Below are 20,665 nucleotides of genomic sequence, written 5' to 3'. Positions count from 1 at the left end.
TCATGGAAAGAAAAGGACTCTGCCCTAAAAGGAAATGAGAAGCATGATGCTGACACAGATGTGCATGTCAAAACATCTTAGTTGTGTTGTTGCACTGTGTGTTTTATTTACAGGAGATGTGTTAGCTGCACACACATTTTCATGATGATTGTATCCTACAAATGCCTGCTGTATTCACCGTAATGCCCATTTTAGGTCAGATTTAAAAAAGGGTTAGGTCGGTGTAGGTGGATACCGCTTTATACTTGCTCTAATATGTGTAAAAGCATGGAATAAAAATACATTCGCTAATGCTGAAGGAATCACAAAAATCTGCCTGGAATGACAAAAAAAGTGACCATAAAATTATCCCAAATACCGAATAATTAAATGTTACCATGTTAAATTGTTACCATGTTTACACTGCACTAAATAACGCAATGAAGCCTAAGAGCCAAATAAATAGAAAGCAGAGACCAAATTAACAACAACAAAAAAACAACAAGAATATCAGTAACTATTATTAACAATTATTTCTGTTAACCATTTTGTAGATAACTCTTGATTTCTATCCAATTGCCTCTGTTGATTTGTTCATTTATTTGTATAGAAATACAAATGACGCCTGATTAATCCTCTAAGTTAATAATGGACGGATTCAGAGCTTTTCTTTTTGCATCCACCGCCATCACGCATGTTAACCAGCGTGGGGAGTGCCTAGAACGCTTTCTGTTGTTTCTTAACACACACTAGTTGCAAAGCAAGAGGCTAGGCTATAGTTCCAGTATGGTGCCAAATTAGTCTGCGTGAATAAAATGCTATTAAGCTAATTATGCATTTATATCTAAAAATCATGTGGTGTCCAATAATCACAACTGTTATGTTTTGTGAGTTACTATTTTTCATGAAAATAAAATGGGTGGGTGGATGGATGGAAGTAAGTTTTGAGTGGATTTAAATTGTACGTAAATACAGTATCTGCAATTGTCCTTTAACTCTACGCTATTGTACGGCTCCATATGCAAAACCATTACAAGCATTCTTTCATTTTAATAGAATATCGGAAATTTATAAAATATCGACTATGCTACCTCTACCTCTGGACTGTACCTCTACAGTACTACCTCTATGCTTTGGTTCATCTTTCCACAACGTGTCCATACTGGGTAAGTTTCCCCACACGAAGAAAGACCAAGTCATGGTGCTGTCAGGTGGACACTATTCTCCATTTTTAGTAGCTCGACAAGTGCAACTATGAGTGGGAATAAAGAGGAATAGTGAATGGTAGATGAATTAAATGGACTCTTAAGTGTTGCTTCACAAAGTTACTGAGCAACCAGACTTCAAGTGAGGTATGACCAACACTCCTGTCCTTTTGTTTATTTTGTTTGTCTCATGAGCTCTAGTATTACTAGTATGAAGTAAATGCCATTTAACTTTTCCGCTACAAATTCAAATAATGCAACAAAATTATATATTTTGGTGTTCCCTATTTCTATCAGTGTATTTGCCATTATACATTCCTTGGTCCCTTCTATTTTGTCCTACAAAATATTGTAACTTCAAGTCATTTGTCCCTGTTTGAGTGCCCGCTCAATGCAGTACACAATACAGTGTTGTGCTGACAGGCCTTGTAATGATCTATCTGATCCCAGACCAGCTGTGGAGATAAGATGACCAGCCTGAGCCCCGGTTCCCTGATGCTTGCTCCTCACCTGCAAAGCACACAGGTCCAAAGTTAAGACATCTGAATCCAGTATTACTTGCAAATTCCATTTTCAACATACCAGGTCATGTACAATGTGATAGTTCCATATGAGTGAAAATGAGACTGAATCAACCTCTTATTAGAGTGACAACTGTACCTTGTGCAATGGCAGCCAGTTTGCTTTTCTCATCCGGACTGAGCTGCAACATGGTGTGAATGACGGGAAGCAGCGCCTGCCTCTCGCTGCCCGACTGCAGGAAGATAAACTGTAGCAGGACGTTCTTTAGATATTCCAGGTTGGCCACGCTCTTCTCTCGCTCCTGGTTTCGCTCCAACCGACGCACTTCGCTCTTCAACAGCTACAGAATTCACACAGTGGCAATGTAGAATTCATTTCTCATTTCTATGGTCAGTGTTTCAAAACTCCTAAAGTATGGTTAAAAACAACATATAGAAGGAACAAACGCTACAATAAACCTGGTTTACCGAAAACACACTGAAATCCTTGGAAATGTCCATATTTGTATCTCAATTATATTGTACCACTACAATATATTCCCATTGCATTTCAGTACTTTTGATAACCTATTTCTTCCAGTCATGGTTACACTGACATGTATGACGTCCATTGGGCTTAGTTTTATTTACCCAAAAGATGATTCCTTCCTATATTTGAAAATCACATATTTGAAAATCTGCTATTAAGTTCTATGGTCATTGACGATAAAATACAAGTCATCTATCAGAATACCAAATGTATTGCCTACAGTTTTGGTCAACGGAGCTTTCCGTCGTTTTACGCAGTGACGTCACAAACTAAACATGGCTGCGCCTTTGGTGTCACAGAAAACAAGTTTGCTGAAATCTAAGTAATTACTCGCGGCGTATAGAATTCATTGGCGTATATTATTTTTATTCTTATTTCACACATAAAATACACATATTCTTCGACATGAGCTTAGCGCGAATGTGCGGAGTAGTATGGCCGTCCAGGCTGATTACTCTTAAGCTGAAAGACGCCTTGTCACAAGGTTGGTCAAAGTTTCCAGCCAGCGGTTTGGGGAGGGGTGTTTTTGTTGGCACACCCAAACAGCAGACGTCACAACACGGCTTCTGCACCTCCACGCAACCCTCCAGAGACGTCACCCTGTTCGAACACGACAGGACAGGCTTCTTCCGCCTCCTGTCTCTCTTCTGCGGCGGCCAGTGCCTCTTCTGGACGTACCTGGCCCACTTCGCCTACACCGGCCTGAGAGACACAGGAGCTACACGGGGACAGGGGGGAAGAAAAGCTCCCACCAGCACCGCCTTGGCTGGGATGTGGAGTTTTGAAATGAACCTGGGATCCCGCACCTGGAAGTACGGCTTCACGCTGGGATGTATGACTATTGGAGCAGGCATTCTGGGATTGGGGTTTTTGTTTTGTCGGCGCTCTGTCAGCCAGGTGGTTTTACACAAAGGTGGAAGGATGGTGTCCGTTTCCACGCAATCGCCCCTGGGAATGGGCCGTGGCCGGAAAATAACAGTGTCGTTGTCCCAGGTCACCTGCCATGCTCACAGACAAGAGTCTCCCTCATTCATCCCCCTCAAAATTAAAGGCCACAAGTTCTACTTTCTTTTGGACAAAGATGGCACTTTGAACAATGCAAAACTGTTTGATACAACTGTTGGGGCATACCGGCCTGTTTAATTTGACTTTCTTTCCCAAGCTGGGGTAAAAACTCCTAATTTGTGTGATGTGTCATCTTACAAATAAACACAATTTGCCACAGTTCCACAAGTAGTGGCTAGAGCATTTGTTTACTCAACTGCAGAGACTACCAGGCACACATTAGCAAAAGACATAAGCATTTGTTGACTTACATTGATCTGCTCCATGAGAACAGCATTGGTGGCCTCTGTTTCATGCAGGAGGCTGTTCATGTGCTCCAGGCTTCGTGTAGTTGTATTCAGCTTGTGACTCAGCTCTTCCTTGGTGGGCTCCACAGTCCACACAAACGGCTCTGAGGGCCCACATGAATAGATCATTAAAGACAACGATCTCTTGAGTAATTAGAAGTGGCTGCTGCAATACAGTCATAAAAAAAATAGAAATATTTTAAAACCTTTTGTGAATAGTATATAACACGATGCAAGTAAACGGTGTATGAAGTAAATGCATAGTTGCAACTCTTTCTTTGTACCTTGTTTGGGGTCCGGCAATGTGAGAAGGTGCTCCAGAGAAGGTAGAAGTGCAGGGGAGGAGCTTTCATTTTCTGTGGTCTCCATGCCCTCGCATTCCTCCCTGGCCATAGACTGCAGGTCACTCATGACCACTGGTACCAGCCCCGTATTATTCTGGTCTGCACTTCTGCGCTGAGCATCAAGAGATTTTCGGGTGGACTGGACCACCACAGAACCTGGGAGAGCGTTAAAAGGACAGATGTATCTAAATGTTACAAAAGTGACACACAGGGTCAGTGTGTTAACCACAGTCAATTCCATTGTAGACAAAAAAAAAATAAGTGAAACAAGAATATACATTCTTTATCAAATGTGCAGTGAAGACAGTATTGAAATATGACAAATATTTTTCTTCTGTAGTGAAATCAGTCCCTCACCGGGTAAATATACTGCATTGTATTTCTCTTGTTATACCTAATAGATAACATTAGGGGGCAGCAGACACAAATTCAGCTGCTCCACACTACGGTGACCATATCAGGAGAGCTTATCAAGTGGTGGACAACAGAGAAGATTGTTATTAATGAACCTACGTCAAGTGCTCTGTCAACACAGAGTGCTTCAACTCCAGTCTCAAGTTCTGCCTCTTCTTCAAAGATCCACACATGATAAAGCACAGGAATGTGAAGAGGGTTTTTGCACATAGGGAGCAGCAGTTCATTGTACAGTATACTGTACAGGTATATGGTCAGTTTAGACTCTCATTAGGTATGCAACCACTGTATCAAAAATTCTGCCTGCACTTCAAATATTTTAGTTACCAAATTCAAGCTTCACAATATCATCTCTGCAAAATACAGCCACAATCATGATCAGTTATATTGATCCCTCTTTTACAGTGCAAAAGGTTGTGATTTCTAGCTTTAAACAAAACTGTAGCAGGTGAACTATATAAAAACAATGCAACAGTCTATGTAACATATGAGAGAAAAGCTTTGAGAAAAATACAGCGACACATAGTGTGAATTTCATCAAATCTTAGGTATAGTTCTAGAGGCGCTCAATATTGTACTGATATTGGCAGCAGCTCTTTCTTCAAACTAATGTCGTGTGGTGAATGAACACATGCTTCGACTGTGATGCCACAGGATGCATTTAACAAATAAACACTCTGTGCAAAATAAGACAAATACTGCAATATCTACTAAATTATAGAAACGTGTCACATTTGTTTTTAATATTATGTCCATTAGTCAACTATTATAACTTGTTCTACTATCAACAGCAACAATGCAATTTGGGAAGCTGCACATTTTTATGTGGCACAAAGATTTGTATAAGAACAAAGTAAGGTGCAAAGTATCAATAGAATACAATCTATCATTATACAATCTACCATAATACAATTATTATTTTGCTGCAGGTAGGCTAGCTGTGTGCGACTCAGGGGAATTCTTGCTTAGGTGTGATATTTGATTAGAAATATTAAAATAAATATTAAAAGGAAGACACATTACTCCCCCCTCGCATAATTACCACTTTACAATCTTTACAGATTTCATATTTAAAATCGGAAGGTGAATCTTGGAAATAATTGCAGGCTGCGGACATAATGAGCTAGCAAGCTTTGTTGCTCCGTGGAGTATGGTGCAGTTTGATGAGCGCATTCGCATGCCAATATCATTATCGGCTGGAAAAAAAAAAAAAAGAAAAATCTGACCAATATTATCGGCCGATATCTAATTATATAGCAATATATCGGTTGGACAATATTATCGGACATCCTGGTATATATTTCACTTTTATATTATTATACATCATCATGATTGCTCAGTAGAACCAGTAAAACAGACAAACAATAAACCTGTCATTGTAAAACACAAACATGTTGGCAGAGGGGGCTGATGAATATCACTTTATTAAGAAAGAACTACCACTGGACCCCATTGAAAAGCTGCAGAAGTGTAAGCGACTAATGATGCGCCTCTCCAGATGCCACTGTGAGCTGCTCGCCACACTGAGAGGCGGGTACAGAGGGGGCAAGGTCGCCAGCACACGATGTTTTCCAAGCCCTTCCCGTGTGTATGTGTGTGTGTGTGTTTGTGCGTTTGCTGTTTCACTCCACGCGACAGCTGTGTGGGAAGTGATGAATGAGCTTCCAACTGATAAACACACCGACGACCTGCCATTCGCAGTTCTCTCCTGCATCATTCCTCATGGATAGAAAACTTCAAACCCTTGACAATTTCTATGGGACCAGTCAAGGGCTAAGTGTTGTTTAGTATAGTATTGTTGTCTAGGATTGGGGTTCTAAACTGGTCTCACCCAGGGAACCACATTTTCTCATGGTTGGTAAGTGGCGACCCACTCATATACACAAGCAAAATATTACTTTAGAGCATAGAAAACCTGTTTATGACCTTCTAAATATATATATTTTTTTTAACATTATTAGGGCCCTCTAGACATGTAGTAACACCCCTGCAGTCACATTTACACTTACACAATATTGTAGACACAATAAGAGACATTTATAAATAAGACTCGTGTGTTGCTGTAAGCATTTTCCAGTGCTAAAGGATCTGTGTTGGGGGTGGACAGGAAGTGATGTGTTTGGTTCAGAAGTTTAGTTTTAGCTTTACGACAGCAACAGTAGCCCGTGTTATGGATTATTGTGCCTGTTTTGAGATAATTCAAGCCTGCAATAAAAACCTGTTGTTCCTGTTGTTGTTGGTGCTCGTGTGTCTCACCGAACATTACAGTAACATTACGGACACGTAGTGACCAGTGTAGAATACTACATATCATCACAACACCTTTGAATGCGTCTTCTGAATGCCTTATATCTGTTTTAGTTCATTTAGCCGTGCTAGAAAATACACAGTTTCGGCAAAAGCACGTAGAATTTACTTATATATATGCATATTTTTTGACTAATTGGTCGTATTCAACTACGAAACAGCACGATTTATGGTTTATTTATTTTTGAAATACCATGATAGAGTGAAGCCGCTAAATTCGAAGCGTGACATGGCGAGGGATTACTGTACAAATAAAGGTGGTCATTGGGTTACAAACGAGTTCCGTTCCTTAAAGTAGAAGAGGCAGGAGAAGAAACAAAACAATCTTTTGAGTCTTCTCTTGAATCAACATTAGGTTCACTGGGATGTTGAGTCTGGTCTTCCAGCCAATAATAAGACCACTCCTGAATTATCACTGTCGAATTAATAGGAGCACAACCTTTAACATGCACAAGGATAGCATCTTTATCCTGAAAGATGGCCATAAGTGCGGTCGATAATGGTGGGTGTTTCTTTTCTCGCTGGAGATTTTTATGATGTTCATTTTCACTTCCATAGTGATGGCTTTTCTTTTCCTTGGCACACTTCCACCAGAAGAGCCTGCCTTACGCTTGGGAGGCATAATGAAGTGCAAAACATTAATTACTAAGCAATTTTACTAACTCTGTGTAGCTGCAAATGAGTTGAGCATTTACTGACAAAAATTAATTTTGAGTCGAGCATTTACGGACCAAAATTAAGTTTTTAATTAATCTACGGGAGCACTTTTGTAACCATGGAACACCGTAACTCAGGGACCAACAGGAATACAGTGAAATTTTTTCAAATACAGTGGTGTGAAGAAGTGTTTGCCCCCTTCCTCATTTCTTATTTTTTAAAATTTTCTTATGTTTGTCACACTTTAATGTTTCAGATCAGAACATTTAAATATTAGTCAATATTAGTCACAAAATGAAGTTTTTGTTATTAAGGGAGAAAAAAATCCTAACCTAATTGGCACTGTGTAGAAAAGTGTGGTTTATCACACCTGAGTTCAATTTCTCTAGCCAAACCCGGGCCTGACTACTTCCACACCTGTTCTCAATCAAGAAATTACTTAAACAGAACCTGCCTGACAAAGTGAAGTAGACCAGAAGATCATGGCGAGATCTGAAGACATTCAGGAACAAATGAGAACGAAAGCAATTTGATCGATCAGTCTGGAAAATGTTATAAAGCCATTTCTAAAGCTTGGGACTCCAGCGAACCACAGTGAGAGGCACAAATGGCAAAAACAGAGAACAGTGGTGAACCTTCCCAAGAGTGGCCGACCAACCAAAATGACCCCAAGAGCGCAGAGGCAACTCAACCAAGAGGTCACAAAAGACCTCACAACAACATCCAAAGAACTGCAGGCCTCACTTGCCTCAGTTAAGGTCAGTGTTCATGACTCCACCATAAGAAGACACTGGGCAAAAACTGCCCGCATGGCAGAGTTCCAAGACAAAAACCACTGCTGAACAAAAAGAACATTATGGCTTGTCTCAATTTTGCCAGAAAACATCTTATGATCACTCAAGACCTTTGGGAAAATACTCTGTAGTCTGACGAGACAAGTGTCAAACTTTTTGGAAGGTGTATCCCCCATTACATTGGGCATAAAAGTAACACCGCATTTCAGAAAAAGAACATCATACCAACAGTAAAATATGGTGGTGCTAGTGTGATGGTCTGGGGCTGTTTTGCTGCTTCAGGACCTGGAAGACTTGCTGTGATAAATGGAACCATGAATTCTGTTGTCTACCAAAAAATCCTGAAGGAGAATGTCCGGCCCTCTGTTTGTGGTTAAAGACTAAATGTAGAGATCAATGTCGCGCTTACCTGAGGTATTTCCTGTTTCAAAAATGGTTAATACACTCAGCATCCTCATGGATATGGTTGAAAAATCTCCCTGAATACTCACTGCTCTGATTTTGCAGGACGAACAGTTGTTCCTCAACACGGGTCAGTTGACGCTGAAGCGTCTCAACTGTTGCACGGTGGTCGTCCTGCAGCTTTCTCAGCTGCTCCCGGTAGGTCTGTCGCTGGGCCTCAATATTTGAAGACGAGTCCGTTTGAGCCTGAGTCACCTCCGACCGCAATTCCACGTTCTCCGACTGCACCGACAGCAGTCTGGAGGAGGAGGAGGAGGATGGGAGGTACAGTATGTTTTATTCCAGACAAGACAAACTAGGAGTAACTTTTTTTTTTCTCTCTTGGAGATCAAGTATCTATCGATCTAACTCAAAATACCTCACCTCTCACGGAGCTCGGCCTCCTTGCTAATATTTTCCTGCAGGATTTGGTTATGTCGTTCCAGCAGAGTGTCATGTTCATTCTGGAGCTGCTGCAGATCCGCTGTGCTGCTCTGCAGAGACTTCTGGTTCTCTGCCAGTTTGGACCTCAGCTGGTCAACCTGAGACGACAACTGCTCTCTGGCAGACATGCAGAACATCATTTTAGTCACGGAATGGCCCAACTTACGGTAATTTACTTTCTGTAGCACCTGCCGTAACACAAGCGTTGAATGAAAACAACAACATAGCAGCATTAGATAACAGAAAGATAAAAACAAATAAAATATCAGTCATGGTCTCCTCTCTGAACTCCACTTACCTTTCTAGCCTGCTGGCATTGCTTTCATTCTGCTCGTTGAGCTTGCTCTTCTGCTGCTTCAGTACATTGTGCACTCTCACCTTATAACCCTCAAACTCCTCAGTTGTTGTCACAAGTTCAGCCTAGGAATAAAATAATGAACAGCTATGTAAAGTAACCTTTAAATCAGGGACCCAAATTTAGCCTTCAGAAAACATGCATATCACCTTTTCAAACAAAAATACACAACTACTTGTGCAAAATGTATTTCAAAATATAATATTAGGAGGAAGAATGTCAACTCCAAAAAAATCTATACAGTATACAAATCTATACGCTTCAAATTTCGTGGCTTCTGTCTATCACGGTTTTTCAAAAGTATATTAATAAATCATGCTGTGTCATGGTTGAATTTGGCCTATTATTAGTAAAAAGTATTCGGAAGATGGCTTCAAAGACGCTGTGATAAGTCGTATTCTCCACTGATCACTAGGTGTCAGTAATGTTTGGTGACTGACACACACACAAGAACCAGATCCCTAATATTGGCTATGTTCACACTGCAGGGTATGACGCCCAATTCGGACTTTGTTAAAATCTGACTTTTTTTATGTGGTTGTTCACATTACCAAAAAATGCAACTTGTTAATGTGAAAGCAAAGCGCTCGCGAAGTGACGTGCATGCGCAAAAGCATTGCATTTTGCAAAACATGCGTTTCCGTTTGTTTATGGAAGTAAAGACTGCTGTGGTGTGCACTCACCTTAACATGTTTGACAATTTCAAGGATTTTGTGTAACGGGATTCCATATTTTCTCAACTAAATGATTCCATGTAGGAGATTAAGAAGAAAGAGGAAGAATATTGGCAATGGCACTTTGTGTAGAACTTGCTGCGACGTCTGTTCCGTGGAGCATGTGGGTGGCAGGAGCCGCTTCACTGACGAGAAGAATTTTGCCTACATGGGTAAGTACCATTATCCAAGTCTCGCATGGTAAACCACGCCTTTCGATGACATATACTGTAGGTAGGATATATTCAACCTGACTGTTCAGACTGCAATAGATCAGATACATATCGGATTTATATCCACATATGAACTGTTCACACTGAAATGAAAAAAAATTAGATATAGGTTACATATGAGCAAAAAAATCGGAACTGACCTGCAGTGTGAACGTAGCCATTGACGATACCTAACACAGGTTACTGTTGCAGCTGTAACCCACGGCAAGCTCAACTCTGAACTTTGGACGTCCCTTCCTATCCGCACCCCACTCAGCTCCCGTAGCACAAAAACCCAATTACAGCAAAACACACAAACACAAGCCGTTTGTCTCATCTCTCTCTCTACACGGGAAGGCAACGTTCGCACTGCAGCTCAATTCCAGTTTTTTTGCTCATATGTGACCTGTATCTCATTTTTTTCATGCCAGTGTGAAGAGTACAATTCCCATTTTTTCAAATGCAACTCAAGCCTCATTTGTATGTAGATATAAATCTGATATGTATCTGATCTACTGCAGTCTTAACAGTCAGGTCCCATATATCTGACCTATACGTCATCAAAAGTCGTGGTTTACTAGGGCTGGGTGATATGGCTTTTTGTTGGTTTAATGCCTGATTAATCATGTATTTCTCAGCAATAAGGCTACAATTAGCTCATTGTCTCAATTTTCCACAGGAAAAGATGATGCACCATCATTTACATGAACCGGGCTTGTAGTTAACTTAGGTTTACCATTCGGTGACATCTCAAATGTTGTTGGTCAGTTAAATGTGGCTTAGATGTAGTCACTCCTTGGCCTGGTGTTTGCCGCAGATAGTGCTTAGTGAGAGGTGTAGCTTCTCCGAAGCACAGTGCTAGCCGCTGCGAGTCGTAGCTTCTCTGATGCCCGCCGCTAGCTAACCACGGCCACTCCTGGTGTGAGGTGTAGTTGCTGCTTGGCCAGGTGTGAGGCGCAGGCACTCCCGAGGCCTGGTGCTTAAAAGATATACCGATATTTTAATAATTATATTGATATATGTGAATTTCTCTTGGAGATCAATAAAGTATCTATAATCTATATCGCCCAGCCCTTTACTTCCCGTATGCTTTGCTTTCACATTAGCAGGTCACATTTTTTTGGTAATGTGAACATCAACATAAAAAATCCGAATTGGGCATCATACCCTGCAGTGTCAACGTAGCCGAAGAGCCCAGTCGTTTGCATCACAGCATGAGAAAAACAGCCATGATACAGCAAGTAGGAATTTCAGTTGTGAAGTACCTTAACCATGTCTCTGTCTTGCTGCAGACTGTGGATTTGCTGCTGGAGAGAGCTGCTGATTCTTTGGTGTTGCTCTATTGCAGACCTGAGCTGCTCCTTCAGATGATAGCACTCAGCTGTCAAGCCACACACCTCGATCTTGCACAAAGACAAATATGTTACCTTTGAAGCTACAAGCTACATTGGTGGCATTATATGATGTCAAAATGAAGAGCAGAGGGAATAGTGGAAAACAATGGCTGTCTTACTTTGGCACTTTCTAATTGCTGCTGACTAGTTTCTAGCTCCCCTCTTAATGAGGTCTGCAGCACAGTTAGAGAGCTCTCCTGTATACGCAAAAACATAACAGTGTAACAGCAATACATTTTTTATGCATACAAAATCAACTAGAAGACATAAAAACAGACCTCATTCTTGGCATCAGACAGATCTTTCTTGGTCTTCACCAGCAACTGTTTAATCTTGGAGGTTTTCTCCGCCGCTTGGTCCAAATGGGACTTCAAAGTGTCTAGACACAAAAATGCACAGAACACAAAAGGAGTGTAAAAGAAATACAAAGGAACACTGTTGAATAGGGTTGTTGATTTCCTGAGAAATAAGAAAATACCCCCGCCCCCAAAAATAAGCTAAATAATAAATAAACAGAATAAACTTAACAGAATCAAAATCAAAGTTTTAAACATCTTTCCTGCTTAATTTAAAACACTATCAATTCAGCAGACACACTATGTGCTTATGTTATGTTGTTATGTAAACAACTTCGACAACTAGTGCTTTGAGGACAAAGCATAATTATTATGACAAGAGAGCATGCTTAGTTGTTAAAGGACACTTGAAATACTAAGATAGCATTACAACTACTGCTAAGCTAGCATGTCTAAAAGTGTATGACAATTTTTATGCCGATTATCACGAATATGCTACAAACCGTCTGATTTAAGCAACCAGCTGAGATAGCGTCTGCGTTCCCTCGATTCAGGTTGGAACATAATCAGTGCGGACCTAGGAGCCTTCGACAAGCACTTGTTTCGAGTGGGACCGCTCTGTGACGGAAATATTTCCTGCTGATGCTAGAGGATTGCTCACTGATCTGTACGAAAAAATCTGGATAGATCATACGTCGCACGCGCAAGCTGCTGACGAGAGAGCGTGTTACCACTCACATCTCGTAAGTAACAGACGACATTCGCACAGCGTACATAGTGTACAAAGCAGATGAAGAGGCTCGCAGAACATCTATATTTTAAATGAAAAAGCGGGGAGGTTCTCCGATTTCTTCAAGTAACGCAACCTTCGTCCCTTAAAAAGGATTTGATACGTTATTCTCTATCTTTTGGCTATATTAAATGTACTTTTCCCCCTTCCAATTCTCATTGCCTTTAGGACAAAATACTACTCTGCACCCTGGCTCAGCACTCCCCTATAGCAATGCATAGTTTTACTCCTCTAGAAAGAGATTTTAATTTTAACTGCATATCCCATCCCTTTTTCCACTAAAATCCATGGTCATGATCCTTTACTTTTTGTTTCTTACTTTCATACAATTCACTATGCTCTCGTCTGTACAAAATATGAATCATAAAAGAGTGACTTTGGACGAGTTTTAAAATCATTTAACATTTTGCTGATTTTTTTTTGTTTGTGTTATGAAATAGAAATAACCTTTTTTCTGATATAGAAATATATTTTAACAAAAACCACAGGAATAATATGTAATATAATATGTAATAATATATAAACATTGTCTCCATATGGGGGTTCATTTTAAATACGGGTAAACAAAAAAAAAGTATTTTTTTATATTTGCAAGCAACCGCAAATTATTTAGTAGTCTAGTCGCGGTTGTTTGGTTACATATCCCCCACGGCCCCTTATGTAAAGCCGTTATGACTCAGGTATGGTATGATATCGACAGAATTTTTAAAACTTAGCATACCTGAGTCCTTATGACTAAGCTCAAGCACAAGGTTAAGTCTAAAGACTAACCTTGCATTTAGTGTGAGTGGGTAACAAACTAACAACAGACTTAACAACTCACAAGTTCTGACATAAGTCATTGTCCGAGAAGTGTTTCTTGTGAGTGGTAATATGGCGGGCGCGTGTCTTCACAAGTCATTTGTAACCCGTCCTGTTTCGCACTGCCCGCACCGGGGCTTGAACACAGGACCGTCGTAATGGGAGGCGAGGGCGCTGACCACGCGACGAAAAGCCCGGACTGTCGGCCGTGTGTTCAGTGCAACTCATAAGGAAGACAGAGGGAGGTTTACCAACGTACACTCGCACAGCCTCACAGGCTGACATCCGTTACACATTGACCATTGGGCTATCCAGATTTTTTTTCATACAGATTAGTGGGATTGTTCCGTGTCACCCGACCGCAATCGGTCCCATGCATGCGTAAGGACTAAGTTACTTCCACCTTTAGCTAATTTTTACAACAGCGTTTCTGCGACGTCACGTGCTGTGGTAGTTATTTTTTAAATGTATGAACAAAAATGGTCAATAACCATACTTTATATATGTAATATGTTGGGAGTTTATTTTATAAGTGACTCTTGTCCAGTCTTGATTCTATCGTCTTGACATCCACCAAGACTGAGCTACGTAAAACTTACGTAATACAAGTAGCGCAGACGTAAACATCATATCTGGTTTCGTGTAACATACAAAAAAATCAATAAAATAACACACATAAAATGCAGTTATATTTCAATGTAAACGACGATGAATGCAATGATGGCTTAATCTAGAGGATTCAGCTAGAGTTTTTTTTCCAAATGGATGAACACCATCCATCCAAACATATCTTCCTAGCAAATGCTTTGTGTGTATTTTTTTTTTTCCAGTGGTGAAAAAAAATTGTAAAATAATTTATGGAACAAAGAAAAGAGGGCTTATGGATATTATATAAAAAACAATTATGTTGTTATTTCTCAAATTTCTATCTATTTCCATTTTACGGCCGCAAGCAATATACGTCCCCCCTCCACTCCCAAAAACGTTATTAAGATAGAAATTTGAGAAACAACAATCTTTTTTTTTTTCCTTATACCATATCCATGGTGCAAGTGGACAATTTATAAGCCCTCTTATCTTTGTCCCAGAAATTATTTTCCTTTTTTTTCGCCACTGAAAAAATACACACAAAAGCATTTGCCTGGAAGATATGTTTGGATGTATGGTATTTCCACGTTCAGGAAATTTAAAAAAAAATCGCGCCTCACGCATGCATGATTCATGTATGTGTGGAGCTTCACTGAGCTAACCGCACACCAACGGCTTGTGACTGCCATCGGGGCGGTGCGGACGTCTCAGGATCACCCGTTGCTGCTCAGTGGGAACACAAACTGCAGGTCAACATGTGCTTCCACTTTTAAGTCCCCAAATAACAGAAATCTCCAATGCCTGCACAAAAAGTAGCTAGATTTGTCACTTTTGAGAAAATATGTCACCAAGAGTGTTTGGAATGTAACAAACTCGCCACGTTGGCAACCCTGTTTGTGATATGTATTTTCTTAAAGGCAATTCATACTGTCTGTCAAACATTTCTCGAAATGCTGGCTTTTTGAAAGGGGTGTCAGCATTAACAGTTTCAGCTTGTAGTTGAACAACGCCAGGTCATTGTTTTTGTCTTACCTAAGTCAGGGCTGTCCAGCTGTGCTTTGAGATTTATAATAAAAAAAACATTATACATGTATTTAAAGACAAATCTTAGTGTTTTTATTAGGGTTGTCAAAAGATTACAATTTGTAATCAGATTAATTGTGCTTTTCAAAATTATTAATCATGATGAATCACCATGTCACACTGTGTCTGGGAGTAGGATCACACCTGGTGGCATTGATCACAGACTACCTGACTGGCAGACCTCAGTACGTGTGACTGGGGAACTGCAGGTCCGACACTGTGACAAGCAGCACGGGAGCACCGCTGGGAATTGTGCTCTCTCCTGTTCTGTTTACTCTGTACACATCCGACTTTCAGTACAACTCTGAGCTTTTCCCTGTACAGACGTACGCGGACGACACGGCCATCGTGGGATGTATCAGGACGGGACAGTAGGATGAGAACAAAAAACTGATCCAGGACCTTGTCCACTGGTGCAATGCAAGCCACCTGCACCTCAACACCACCAAGACCAGGGAAATGGTGGTGGACTTTAGGAGAAACAGGACACACCCAGAACCAGTTTTCATTAAAGGTGACCACGTGGAGGTGGTTCACACCTACAAATACCTGGGAGTGCACCTGGACGATTAACTGGACTGAACTGCCAACATGGATGCTCTATGCCGAGCATCCATGTGCTCCATGTGTGCAAATGACAGAGCAGGATTATGTATATTTGTATGTATTAACAGCGCCAAATGAAGTGAAAATTTTAATCATGTTAAGAGATGGCAAACATGTCTGAAAATCTACTTACCTAACACTGGTTTCTTTAATTGCAGAATATTTGAATCAGGCTTGAACTGTTTTATTATGAGCAATGAGGAGTCGCGTTCAAAGACGGCACGTCATTTAAGTTGAATTCACATGTTTTGAATGAATTTTGTGGGATTTCCGAGCATACTTAAATGCAGAAAATTGTACTTCTGCATTAAGAGTTAAAGTGAGTGATAAGAATATCCACTTATTGTTTTTCTTTTCAAGTCTGTTTACTTAGACAGCACATACGCGCATAATAAAGACGTTGTGATGTTCAGAGTGTCCGTGAATGCATTTCACGGTCTGTCTTGTGCCAATGAGGAAGTGTCGTTGCAATGACGAATGGAATAGAGACGTGTTTGTTTGGAGTTGGAGACACATATACGGTGTGGGAATTGCACTGCTGTTGATGTGTTCAGGTAAGAATAAAGTTAAAAAGAGCATCAGAGACTCTGTGGGGAGCTACACTGTGCTGGCATCTGTCATCATAACAGAGAGCCGTGGCTTGCCATGATGCGTGTGCGTTAATTACGGTAAAAAAATTGAACATAATTAATTAAATTAATTAGTTACCGCCGTAAGCACGCTATTTTTGGCAGCCCTCGTTCTTATTAGTTATGAGTATCAACATTTTAGCTTTTTCTAGTCACACTATGCCTTTTTTTTTGCTCTATTTTGTGTTTTTGTTTGTTTTATTTCTGCAATGAGCCACGTTCTACAGATGGCCCCTCGGCCAAACTTTCGCCAGAAAGGCGAGGTGTTGCAGGGCAAGAGAGAAGTATGTCCAAGCTCTGCCTTCTTGGCTCTGTCGCTGGTCAAGGGTTGGGTTGCATTGTGGAGAGGTTTACAGCTCTCAGACCTCCACTCCCGCTCGCCTTTGCGGCGGACACTTTTGCTGACCGCTTGCTTTTAATTCCAGAATAAATGCATGATGCAAGAAACATTTCCCGCCTTTCACTTTTAATGCGCACCCCTACTCTCTAAATACAGTGACCATGTCGCTATATTTTCAACACGGATATCCTCTCTGTATGAAATGTGTTATGAAGCAGAGTTATGGTCGTCACAGAACCATTTTAAATGTTGATGGTGATTAATGGTAACGGCGATTAAGGGTTCAGACAAGTCTGAATATCGACGTGTCTTGATCTGACAAACACCTGGATCAAATGTACAATTACTACAGCTTCTGCTTGGTCATTAACACCGCAGCAGCTGTTGAACTCCGATGAAAAAAGCAGCCACATGTTGCGAGCAAACAAGTGACACTTGGCACACTGAAGTTTGTTGGATTGCAAGATTAATAGTGTGCGCAAAGCACTTAATGTGCATTCCCAATCCTACCGCACGCACTGCCACTTTCATATTACGAGTATTATCCATCATTCATAGTGGCGATGCCATAGTTCACGGTCTGATTGGCTTCTGGCTGCCCTGTTCTCAGTTTTTCTCCAAATGAGAAATCTAGTCACCTTTCACAGGTCTCGTGACACCCCTATGTGACGATATTCCTCGTTTAAGAGAGAAACTGTCTTGCTTATGTCATCGCTTCTATGAGTCCTAATATGCGTATATGGACGTGGCAGTGCGAGAGGCACAATTAGAACAGCACATTAAGTGTGTTTAGACACACTATAAACCTTTTAAACTACCTTGGTGTTCCCAGTGGCACTCGTCACTCGGCGGGTGCTTTTTTTCCATTGCAGTTCTACACTTGCGGCGGCATTAATGTCCAAGCAGAAGCTATAGAAATTCTACATTTGATCAAGCTTACTTACGATTTGTTAGATCGAAACACAATCGCTGCATAAGCCTTCAAAACATGTGATATTAGCCTCCATTTTGGAAAGGCACTAGTTATGCTGGAGCCTGCAGCAGGCTTTGTGCAAAAGGTGGGATGCTGTGTGGACTTTAACAAAAACGTTTTGTCATTGTTCAAGAAATGATACCGTGAAATTGCAGTCTGAAATCAATGTTATGCGAAAGTCAGAGTTTACTGTCTCCTTGGTTCAACCATCGCCCCTACTTAAGTTTTTAGGTGGCAGTGTTTAGAGGACAGTGACTTCCGTCTGATGTAATATAATTTTATTTATAGTACCATATAAAGTAGCTTGGTACTGGAATTAAACTCAAGACCTCCTGATTAAGAACCAAGGACTCCACTAGCTGAACTATACAACTTCGGAAGACTCAGCAGAATGGCTAATAGAAGGGTTCTTTTGCCGTTTTCCCATCATGCACTGCTCTGTAAGTAATTTTTAATATTACGTGTTCAACGTTATGTATTAAATTTTTTGTCATTCCATGTAGGTAAGTAAATACACTGTGTATTTATAGACACGGTGTGTGTTTATTCATCTCGTCTTCTGTTAATCTGGCAGTTACCCCCTTATCTTCTGCTTGACATATAACTAACAAAAACTTGAGTACTCCATCCATTTTGTATACTGCTTGTTAACACAAGGTAGGCTGGAGCAGACTTTGCGTAAGAGGTGATGAATGATGTGAATATGAAATTACACGAAATGTGTGAATATTTTGAAAAGTCTTGAATTACTAGCAAACTTGTCCCGAGTGAGATGAACATTCTGATGTTGGATTTGTTTGAATTGGTTAATAAATGGAGAAGGAGTTAGCGGGCAAAAAATGAGGCGGAATAAGAAGAAGTAGAAAGAAGAAGAAGAAGAAGTAGAAGAGGAGGAATAAATACAGTGGATGGAAAATGGTGCAAAATTGGTGCATCCCTGGTTTTTACAGAACTACACGTCAACATAAATGACATGAATTTGTATGACATCAGTAGTGTAGTCCATTAACAGCGGCTTAGGACACTAAGTCGAGGACCCTCACATCTTCTTCCCCTGTAGAACACTTACGTAAAGAAGATGGCCGCGGCGCTCCATCGCGGAAGACAAGTGGTATTACCGGGAGTGTGTTCATCCCATACACATGAATGCACAGTTGACAGTGCGCAGGAATACGGCGGGAGACATATACAACGCAGAGAGTTTTGTAAGGTGTGATTTTTTTGAGCAGGCGTTTTAGTGATGCAAATGTATTACTCTTTTGAACGCACATTTGGAGAAGCCAAACTTTTTACTTAAATGTCCTCAGCAATAAAGCAGAACTACGTTCTTTAACATCAAAATCCGGCCAGAAGTGCAGTTAGGAGACCAAGTAGGGGGTAAGTAGCTGTTAATGGACTACACTGCTGATGGGGATGTCATACAACTTCATGTAAAAAAAATAACTATCTAACTATCTAACTATCCCTTTAACTTCAAATTTGGTTAGTTTTACCCCACCTTTCACCCAAATTTTAGCTTTTATTTCAATTTGTGCAAAGACGTTCAATAATTAAAAGCATTATACATTCGTTGTGAGTGCAAAATTGTAAAACATTTCAAAATGTACCTGCATTGTTTCGTGACTCTGTTAAATCCGTGTTCTTGTGAACCCAATATCGGGTATTGTGACACCCCTAGTTGTTACATACCAGTGGTCTCTCTCGTTACAGTTGATTGAGTAGTGTCTTTTCTTTGTCCACTAAATTTTCCAATTACTTTACTCTCTGCACAACCATCTAGCATCATATAATGCCTGTCATAGATACAGGACAGTCATGTGATACTTAGTTTTAAAGTTTTCCAAGTTGACACAGCGTGATAGACCAGGCAAAGAGAATAAACAGATGTCAGAAAAGTCAAATGGCAATTAGTTTGATAGGTGAGCAATCAGACACGCCGGCATTGATCATCTTAGCTTGTGGCAAGCTGTTGTGAAAGCTGCTGTCCATGAAGTCCATTGACATTTTCCAAACCATTTTTGATTCTCACAATAGTAAGGGACAAACGGCGTCCCTTTTCAGCTCCATACGAGACGCATGCTTTTGTTTCTAAATAAAGGACAGTTGGCAACCCTACAAGTGCTACTGTATATGACTATATGGCAAAAAATGTTTTTCCTTACTAAAAGTTTGTTGTAGTGAAGAACAGAAATGATCCAACTAAGTGAAAAGACATTAAAGCATGGACATACCAATTTCTTGTTTGAGAGTTTCCTCCTTCTCTTTGAGTCTACTTATTTGAGCCTTTAACTCCTCGGAAGACTCATCTTTCTCTGAGATTTTGGCATTGAGCTCTCTGACCAGACGTTCGTAGTCGGCCATCTCCATGTCTAGCAGAGAGTTCTGTTGCGCCTCCTAGAAGGAGTACAGAGATGGTAAATTAGAAGGGCGGTGCTTTTTATTTGTGTGGAAGAATAGCCTTCTCATCTGCTAAGAAACCCAGGGCTTATATTCCACCAATGATGTGTCCAGACAGCACTAACAACATGACCACATTGAAAAGTCAGACCTTCCGGCAGGCTTCGTGTAAACTTCAGTGTCCTGTCAACGTCTCGGCTAATGGAAACTGCAGTGGCGGTTCCTTTGCTTAGGGCTACAATCGCTCTCTTTCGCTCTCTTAAGAGTACTGCTGATAGCTGCAGGGCGGCCATCACCAGTCTCAGTGCTTGACTGGAGAACTCCTGAGAGACACAAGTGTCTAAAAAGCTACAGAATTTCAGTGAATGTGTGCACCTTGCGTAGATGCTCCAGCTCCTGGGCAGTCTGCTGTGACTGCTGCTGCTGCTTGCTGAGTTGGGCTGTCAGCTCCTCCACCTCCTTCATGGCCAATGAAAGATCCTGAAACACATGTGAAGCTTA

At 40.8% G+C, this 20,665-nt stretch overlaps 2 protein-coding genes across 2 annotated transcripts in view; one reads left to right on the top strand and one right to left on the bottom strand.

The window, feature by feature from the left end:
- Nucleotides 1-84: 84 nt before the first annotated feature.
- Nucleotides 85-20,665, bottom strand: part of LOC129187427 (GRIP and coiled-coil domain-containing protein 2) — a 33,915-nt gene continuing 13,334 nt past the window's right edge. Inside the window, exons 13-24 of the mRNA XM_054786680.1 lie at nucleotides 20,540-20,644; nucleotides 19,999-20,161; nucleotides 11,940-12,040; nucleotides 11,781-11,858; nucleotides 11,533-11,670; nucleotides 9,286-9,407; nucleotides 8,928-9,104; nucleotides 8,594-8,802; nucleotides 3,871-4,086; nucleotides 3,551-3,690; nucleotides 1,845-2,046; nucleotides 85-1,694 (exon numbers count right to left, since the gene is read on the bottom strand). Coding sequence (XP_054642655.1) covers nucleotides 1,621-1,694; nucleotides 1,845-2,046; nucleotides 3,551-3,690; nucleotides 3,871-4,086; nucleotides 8,594-8,802; nucleotides 8,928-9,104; nucleotides 9,286-9,407; nucleotides 11,533-11,670; nucleotides 11,781-11,858; nucleotides 11,940-12,040; nucleotides 19,999-20,161; nucleotides 20,540-20,644 — 1,725 coding nt within the window. The 3' untranslated portion in view covers nucleotides 85-1,620. The remainder of the gene's footprint in view (nucleotides 1,695-1,844; nucleotides 2,047-3,550; nucleotides 3,691-3,870; nucleotides 4,087-8,593; nucleotides 8,803-8,927; nucleotides 9,105-9,285; nucleotides 9,408-11,532; nucleotides 11,671-11,780; nucleotides 11,859-11,939; nucleotides 12,041-19,998; nucleotides 20,162-20,539; nucleotides 20,645-20,665) is intronic.
- Nucleotides 2,502-3,473, top strand: tmem223 (transmembrane protein 223). Its single transcript, XM_054786710.1, has one exon. The coding sequence runs from the start codon at nucleotides 2,640-2,642 to the stop codon at nucleotides 3,375-3,377; it is 738 nt and encodes a 245-aa protein (XP_054642685.1). The 5' UTR covers nucleotides 2,502-2,639; the 3' UTR covers nucleotides 3,378-3,473.

This window comes from Dunckerocampus dactyliophorus, chromosome 9, assembly GCF_027744805.1.
Source record: "Dunckerocampus dactyliophorus isolate RoL2022-P2 chromosome 9, RoL_Ddac_1.1, whole genome shotgun sequence".
NCBI lineage: Eukaryota > Metazoa > Chordata > Actinopteri > Syngnathiformes > Syngnathidae > Dunckerocampus > Dunckerocampus dactyliophorus.
The sequence above is the reverse complement of the archived record's forward strand: the minus strand, read 5'-3'. Positions and strand labels throughout refer to the sequence as shown.

Coding starts and splice junctions, on each gene's coding strand:
- tmem223 (XM_054786710.1), top strand. CDS start 2,640: ATGAGCTTAGCGCGAATGTGCGGAGTAGTATGGCCGTCCAGGCTGATT.